This window comes from Salmo trutta, unplaced genomic scaffold, assembly GCF_901001165.1.
Source record: "Salmo trutta unplaced genomic scaffold, fSalTru1.1, whole genome shotgun sequence".
Lineage (NCBI taxonomy): Eukaryota > Metazoa > Chordata > Actinopteri > Salmoniformes > Salmonidae > Salmo > Salmo trutta.
Genome location: NW_021822706.1, coordinates 221,217 through 229,694, shown reverse-complemented (window position 1 = coordinate 229,694; position 8,478 = coordinate 221,217). Strand labels below are relative to the sequence as shown.

Below are 8,478 nucleotides of genomic sequence, written 5' to 3'. Positions count from 1 at the left end.
CACGCCCCCATTCTCTTCCTATATAGCTACTGACTCCAGAACCGCCTGAATTCTTCGGGGGGCGTGGATTCTACAAGGTGAGGCATTCAAACGTTAGTCAATTGGTATCAAGGGACCTAACGTGTGCCAGGAAACCATTACACCACCACTACCAGCCTGTACTGTTAATACCAGGCAGGATGGGTCCATGGACTCATGCTGCTTACGCCACTTCCTGACTCTGCCGTCAGCCTGTACTGTTGATACCAGGCAGGATGGGTCCATGGACTCATGCTGCTTATGCCACTTCCTGACTCTGCCATCAGCCTGTACTGTTGATACCAGGCGGGATGGGTCCATGGACTCATGCTGCTTACGCCACTTCCTGACTCTGGCATCAGCCTGTACTGTTGATAACAGGCAGGATGGGTCCATGGACCCATGCTGCTTATGCCAAATCCTGACTTCTCGATTGTCCGGTGTTGGTGGTGGCGTACTCGTTGGAGCCTCTTCTTCTTGTTTTTAGCAGATAGGAGAGGAACACGATGTTGGAGAGTTGTGCATTCCGTTTGTGGGCCCTCCTGTTAGCTTGCACGATTCTTGCCATTCTCCTTCGACCTCTGTCGGCAAAAATATGTGTACGTAACCAATAAAATTCGATTTGTCTCTGTCCCACTGTTTCGCAAGTGCAGCAGCGTAATCTAGTTAGTGTCCCACCACGCTCCGAACAATCAGTCAAGTTCAAAGAGAAGGATTAGAAAAAAATAAAATCCCATCTGGCTAAGTCAGTAATGTGATCATTTGACATGTAGTGTTTGGACTGTGAACCAAATGGCACCCTATTCCATGTATACTGCACTACTCACTGCACTACTCTTGACCCCAATAGGGCACCTGGATAGGGTGCAATGGGTCACAGGTTGGAAGGGAGAGGAGGAGGGGGCATCTCTGCTGACAGTGGTGGTGTAGACAGTCGCTCGCTGACTGACGAGAGCGTTGGAACGAGAGTTTCAAACAAAGGACAATGGATAGGATTCCCTCTGTGAAGGAGTTGCTCAAACGCTCACTGACAGACAGTTTCTGACCCTGGCAGCGCTGTTATATATATATATATATATATGAGAGAGGAGAGGAGAGGAGAGGAGGGGAGAGGAGAGGAGAGGAGAGGAGGGGGGGGAGGGGAGGGGAGAGGAGGGAGGGGAGAGGAGGGAGAGGAGAGGAGGGGAGAGGAGAGGAGAGGAGGGAGGGGAGAGGAGAGGAGGGAGGGAGAGGAGAGGAGAGGAGAGGAGGGGAGGGGAGGGGAGAGGAGGGGAGGGGAGAGGAGAGGAGAGGAGAGGAGAGGAGGGGAGGGAGAGGAGAGGAGAGGAGAGGAGGGGAGAGGAGGGAGGGGAGAGGAGGGGAGAGGAGGGGAGAGAGGGGAGGGGAGAGGGAGGAGAGGAGAGGAGAGGAGGGGAGAGGAGGGGAGAGGAGAGGAGAGGAGAGGAGGAGGGGAGGGGAGAGGAGAGGAGAGGGAGAGGAGAGGAGAGGCGAGGAGGGGAGAGGAGAGGAGAGGAGGGGAGAGGGAGAGGAGAGGAGAGGGGAGAGGAGAGATTGTGTGTGAGAGCTGCGCTAGGAGGAGTCTTGTGTACAGAATAGGCATAAGACAGAACGGAAATACAAACAGACTGCGTCCCAAATTGCACAAATTCCCTAAGTTGTGCAAACTTTTGACCAGGTACCATAAGGCTCTGGTCAAATGTAGTGCACTACAGTATATATGGGGACAGTCACAGTTTTGGAGACAGTCACAGCACTTAGCCACTCATATCGTTCCACAGCCACAGATTCCTTATGCTGTAACAGTGCCCTTTCACTCTGTGTACACATAGGCCTACCCCTTTAAATACATTCACCACAAAGGCTTTGAGTTTGAAACCCTCCCCTTTTAAATCATGGTTTTGACCCTCACTGGAGGGTTCAAGTGCTCAGGTGTCCAGTGTTAAATAGCCCAGTGTGTGTGTGTGTGTGTGTGTGTGTGTGTGTGTGTGTGTGTGGTGTGTGTGTGTGTGTGTGTGTGTCTTTGTGTGTGTGGAGAGAGGACTAAACCTCTACATTTATGTGTTTATGTGGGACTAAACCTCTACATTACGCTGGCTGCATACGCTGGGCTAACATACGCTGGCTTCATACCCTGGCTGCATACGCTGGCTGCATACGCTGGCTGCATACGCTGGCTGCATACGCTGGCTGCATACGCTGGCTACACTGCATACGCTGGCTACATACGCTGGCTGCATACGCTGGCTGCATACGCTGGCTGCATACGCTGGCTGCATACGCTGGCTGCATACGCTGGCTACACTGCATACGCTGGCTACATACGCTGGCTGCATACGCTGGCTGCATACGCTGGCTACATACGCTAGCTGCACTGCATATGCTGGCTGCATACTCTGGCTGAATACACTGGCTACATACACTGACTACATACGCTGGCTACATACGCTAGCTGCACTGCAATGCTGGCTGCATACTCTGGCTGAATATGCTGGCTACATATGCTGCTGCATACGCTGACTACATACGCTTGGCTGCATACGCTGGCTGCATTACGCTGGCTGCATACGCTGGCTACATACGCTTGGCTACATTACGCTGGCTGCATACGCTGGCTACATACGCTAGCTGAATATGCTGGCTACATACGCTGGCTGCATACGCTGACTACATACGCTGGCTGCATTACGCTGGCTGCATTACGCTTGGCTGCATACGCTGGCTACATACGCTAGCTGAATATGCTGGCTAAATACGCTGGCTGCATACGCTGGTTGCATACGCTGGCTGCATACGCTGGCTGCATACGCTGGCTGCATACGCTGGCTGCATACGCTGCACACACCCAGAGTTCACCTCAATAAGTCCATCATTTCCCCCTTCTCTCTCTTTAATAAATGATTGAGTGTCACGTGTCACTTAAGTGCTAAATAAAATAAGTGTTTGGTTCACATTAGCCTCAGAAAGCCCTGCTGAGTGCTACCTGAACATTGGACCAATTAGTATTGTTCAGGTCTGATGGTTGGTGGCTGGTTGCATGCCTATGTGTGTGTGTGTGGTGTGTGTGTGTGTGTGTGTGTGTCTGGTCTGCCACCCCCCTTTAATGGGCCTGGGAAGAAAGGGAACCATCCAGACATTAGTCCCATTTTCAAACATTGCTGAAATGTCCAATTACTGTACGATTGTGGTAAACGGCTATTTGAGTTACGGCTGGCTGTAGACGTTGCTTCCAAAACGGCACCCTATTCCCTACACAGTGCACTACTTTAGACCAGGACCCAATGGCACCCTATTCCCTACACAGTGCACTACTTTAGACCAGGACCCAATGGCACCCTATTCCCTACACAGTGCACTACTTTAGACCAGGGCCCAAAGGCACCCTATTCCCTACACAGTGCACTACTTTAGACCAGGGCCCAATGGCACCCTATTCCCTACACAGTGCATCACTTTAGACCACATTCGTACCATATATATATACTGAGTGTACAAAACATTAGGAACACCCTTTTTGCCCTCAGAACAGCCTCAATTCGTCGGGGCATGGACTCTACAAGGGGTCAAAATAGTTCCACAGTGATGCTGGCCCATGTTAACGTCCAATGCTTTCCACAGTTGTGTCCAAGTTAGCTGGATGTCCTTTGGGTGGTGGACCATTCTTATTACACACAGGAAACTGTTGAGCATGAAAATAGCATTTCATTTCTTGACCCACTCAAACCGATATGCCTACTACCATACCCCGTTCAAAAGCACTTAAATCTTTTGTCTTGCCCATTCACCCTCTGAAAGGCACACATACACAAAATGTTAAGTCAGTTAATTACATACACGACCCTGTTCACCAAAATAGTTTGCTCCTAGAAATGTGTCTGTGGTTGGGCTATATAAACCAGGCAGACAGGCATCGAGGCATTCAGTTACTGTTCCCATTGAATGTTAGAATGGACGAGTGACCTAAGCAACCTTCAGCTTGGTATGATCACTGTGCCAGACCTGCCGGGTTGAAATATCTCCGAAATGGCTGGCCTCCTGGGCTTTCATACATAACAGTGTCTAGAGGTTTACTGAGAACGGTGCGACAAACAAAAACAACATCCAGTCAGCGGCAGTCCTGTGGGTGAAAAACAGCTCGTTGATGAGAGGTCGAAGGAGAATGGCAAGAATCGTGCAAGCTAACAGGCGCTAACAGGCGGGCTACAAACAGGCAAATAACGGTGCAGTACAACAGTGGTGTGCAGAACGCCATCTCGGAACTCACAACTCGTTGATCCTTGTCACCGATTGGCTATTGCAGCAGACGACCACACCGGGTTCCTACCAGCTAAAAACAAGAAGAAGCAGCTCCAGTGGGCACGTGACATCACCACTGGACAATTGAGGAATGGAAAAACATCGCCTGGTCCGACGAATCCTGGTTCCTGTTGCGTCATGGCTGATGGCGGAGTCAGGAAGTGGCGTAAGCAGCATGAGTCCATTTTTACATTTTACATTTAAGTCATTTAGCAGACGCTCTTATCCAGAGCAACTTACAAATTGGTACATTCACCTTACGATATCCAGTGGAAAAACCACTTTACAATAGTGCATCTAAATCTTTTAAGGGGGGGGGGTGGTAGAAGGATTACTTTATCCTATCCCAGGTATTCCTTAAAGAGGTGGGGTTTCAGGTGTCTCCGGAAGGTGGTGATTGACTCCGCTGTCCTGGCGTTGTGAGGGAGCTTGTTCCACCATAGGGGTGCCATGACCCCATCCTGCCTGGGGTCACCGGTACAGGCTGATGGCAGAGTAAGGAAGTGGCGTAAGCAGCATGAGTCCATGGACCCATCCTGCCTGGGGTCACCGGTACAGGCTGGTGGTGTAATGGTTTCCTAGCACACGTTAGGTCCCTTGATACCAATTGAGCAACATTTCCATGACACAAAGAATTCAGGGTGTTCAGGAGGAAAAGGGGGGGGGGGTCTGACCCGGTACTAGATTGATGTACCTAATAAACTGGCCTACTGACTGTATATGCTGTCTGCTATGGCTAAGACAGACTACAATGCAGTGTAGGATTTCTACTCCTATGACCACTGGCAAAAACTGTTACTGGAATAAAGTGGAGGACATCCATCTTGTCAGTGTGTTGGGGGAACCCCAGGCTCTTTTATATAGCATGTGAGCTCGTGAGGGTGATGCTTTAGTGAATGTGCGTGTCTGTGTGTGTCTGTCTGTCTGTCTGTCTGTCTGTCTGTCTGTCTGTCTGTCTGTCTGTCTGTCTGTCTGTCTGTCTGTCTGTCTGCCTGTCTGTCTGTCTGCCTGTCTGCCTGTCTGCCTGTGTGTGTGTTGTGTGTGTGTTTGTCTGTGTGTGTGTGTGTGCGCGCGCGTGTGTGTGTGTGTGTGTGTGTGTGTCTGTGTGTGTGTGTGTTTGTCTGTGTGTGTGTGTGTGTGTGTGTGTGTGTGTGTGTGTGTGTGTGTGTGTGTGTGTGTGTGTACCTGTCCAGGCTGTTCACAAGGTGTCTGGAACTCTGCCTGTTGACACACCTCTTTGACCTTGTTGTATTTGGGCAGGCTATTGGTGTTCTGGGTGGTTGAACTGCCTCCTCTGTCCTCTTTCTTCCTCAGGAGTTTACTGTAGAGGAGACGCATGATGTGGAGAGGGTTAGGACAGAGGTACTGGTCAGGGTTAGGACAGGAGAGAGGTACAGGTCAGGAGTAGGACAGGAGGAAGGTACAGGTCAGGGTTAGGACAGGAGGGAGGTACAGGTCAGGAGTAGGACAGGAGGGAGGTACAGGTCAGGGTTAGGACAGGAGGGAGGTACAGGTCAGGGTTAGGACAGAGGTACAGGTCAGGGTTAGGACAGGAGACAGGTACAGGTCAGGGTTAGGACAGAGGTACAGGTCAGGGTTAGGACAGGAGGGAGGTACAGGTCAGGGTTAGGACAGAGGTACAGGTCAGGGTTAGGACAGGAGAGAGGTACAGGTCAGGATTAGGACAGGAGAGAGGTACAGGTCAGGGTTAGGACAGGAGGGAGGTACAGGTCAGGGTTAGGACAGAGGTACAGGTCAGGGTTAGGACAGAGGTACAGGTCAGGGTTAGGACAGAGGTACAGGTCAGGGCTAGGACAGAGGTACAGGTCAGGGTTAGGACAGGAGAGAGGTACAGGTCAGGGTTAGGACAGAGGTACAGGTCAGGATTAGGACAGAGGTACAGGTCAGGGTTAGGACAGGCGTTAGTCTGTTCACTGTTAGCCCAGAGCTAGTCTGTTCACTGTTAGCCCAGTGCTAGTCTATTCACTATTAGCCCAGAGCTAGTATGTTCATTGTTAGCCCAGTGCTAGTCTGTTCACTGTTAGCCCAGTGCTAGTCTGTTCACTGTTAGCCCAGTGCTAGTCTGTTCACTATTAGCCCAGTGCTAGTCTGTTCACTGTTAGCCCAGTGCTAGTATGTTCACTGTTAGCCCAGTGCTAGTATGTTCACTGTTAGCCCAGTGCTAGTCTGTTCACTGTTAGCCCAGTGCTAGTCTGTTCATTGTTAGCCCAGTGCTAGTCTGTTCACTGTTAGCCCAGTGCTAGTCTGTTCACTGTTAGCCCAGTGCTAGTCTGTTCACTGTTAGCCCAGTGCTAGTCTGTTCACTATTAGCCCAGTGCTAGTATCTTCACTGTTAGCCCAGTGCTAGTCTGTTCACTGTTAGCCCAGAGCTAGTCTGTTCACTGTTAGCCCAGAGCTAGTCTGTTCACTGTTAGCCCAGTGCTAGTCTGTTCACTGTTAGCCCAGTGCTAGTCTGTTCACTGTTAGCCCAGTGCTAGTCTGTTCACTGTTAGCCCAGTGCTAGTCTGTTCACTGTTAGCCCAGTGCTAGTCTGTTCACTGTTAGCCCAGTGCTAGTCTGTTCACTGTTTTAAAATTATATATAAAAAAAATATTTCACCTTTATTTAACCAGGTAGTCTAGTTGAGAACTAGTTCTCATTTACAGCTGCGACCTGTTGCAGCTCTAGCCAACTGGTATGGGTGTTGTTTGTTTCTGCATTCAACAAACCTATTATTGTTGCCTTGTCAAGACAATTATATTTTTGCTGAAGGCAGAATCAGTCTGGTACCTTAACAGAAAGACTGAGGAAACTGTTGTAGCACTTGGCTACAAAGCTGAAGCATTGCTAGAACATAAACAATGTCCGTTACCTCTAATGCTACAATACAGAGCTACATCCGTTAGTGGGTAACTTCTCTTGTTACCTCTATCCTGTCAGACAGGACAGGACAGCAGTCAGACAGGACAGCAGTCAGACAGGACAGGACAGCATTCAGACAGGACAGCAGTCAGACAGGACAGAACAGCAGTCAGACAGGACAGGACAACAGTCAGACAGGACAGCAGTCAGACAGGACAGAACAGCAGTCAGACAGGACAGGACAGCAGTCAGACAGGACAGGACAGCAGTCAGACAGGACAGGACAGCAGTCAGACAGGACAGGACAGCAGTCAGACAGGACAGAACAGCAGTCAGACAGGACAGAACAGCAGTCAGACAGGACAGCACAGGACAGTAGTCAGACAGGACAGGACAGCAGTCAGACAGGACAGGACAGCAGTCAGACAGGACAGGACAGCAGTCAGACAGGACAGAACAGCAGTCAGACAGGACAGGACAGCAGTCAGACTGGACAGGACAGGACAGCACAGGACAGCAGTCAGACAGGACAGGACAGCAGTCAGACAGGACAGGACAGCAGTCAGACAGGACAGAACAGCAGTCAGACAGACAGGACAGGACAGCAGTCAGACGGGACAGGACAGCAGTCAGACAGGACAGGACAGCAGTCAGACAGGACAGCAATCAGACAGGACAGCAGTCAGACAGGACAGGACAGCAGTCCCAAACACTCTCAAAGCCAAGGGGACAGGTTGTACTTTAGGGTCACAGTGTTGTTTTCATAGCGGTTATGTCTGTGTGTCTGGAGAATGTAGTCAGCGTTGGCAGAGGCAGGAAGTTGGCAGGGGGTGGTTGGCAGAACAGTTGGCTGTTGGTTGGCAGGGCCGTGTGGGTCTGAGGGCTAGAGTGGTGCCAGTGTGCCAAAGCCAGGGGGGGAGGTCAATGTGCTTGGCCCACAGTAGAGCTGGCCAGGGCTGGGTAGAGAGATGGGCAGGGATGCATCCCAAATGGTACCCTATTCCCTATAGGTCCTGTCAAAACTAGTGCAGCACATAGGGAATAGGGTACCATCTGACTAGAGACAGGGGAATAGTGAATAGGGTACCATTTCAGATGCAGCCTAGAGCTAGGTAGAACTGGGATTGACTGGGTAGAGCTGGGATGGGCTGGGATAGACTGGGATTGGCTGGCTGGATGGGCTGGGATGGACTGGGATGGGCTGGGATAGACTGGGATGGGCTGGGATAGACTGGGATGGGCTGGGATAGACTGGGATGGGCTGGGATAGACTGGGATGGGCTGGCTGGGCTGGCTGGGATGGGC

General features: G+C 50.9%; 1 protein-coding gene across 1 annotated transcript in view; it reads right to left on the bottom strand.

The window, feature by feature from the left end:
* The window catches only part of LOC115183925 (extracellular sulfatase Sulf-1), a 43,260-nt gene that overhangs the window by 16,971 nt on the left and 17,811 nt on the right, over positions 1-8,478 (bottom strand). The window contains exon 6 of the mRNA XM_029744902.1: positions 5,497-5,632. Coding sequence (XP_029600762.1) covers positions 5,497-5,632 — 136 coding nt within the window. The remainder of the gene's footprint in view (positions 1-5,496; positions 5,633-8,478) is intronic.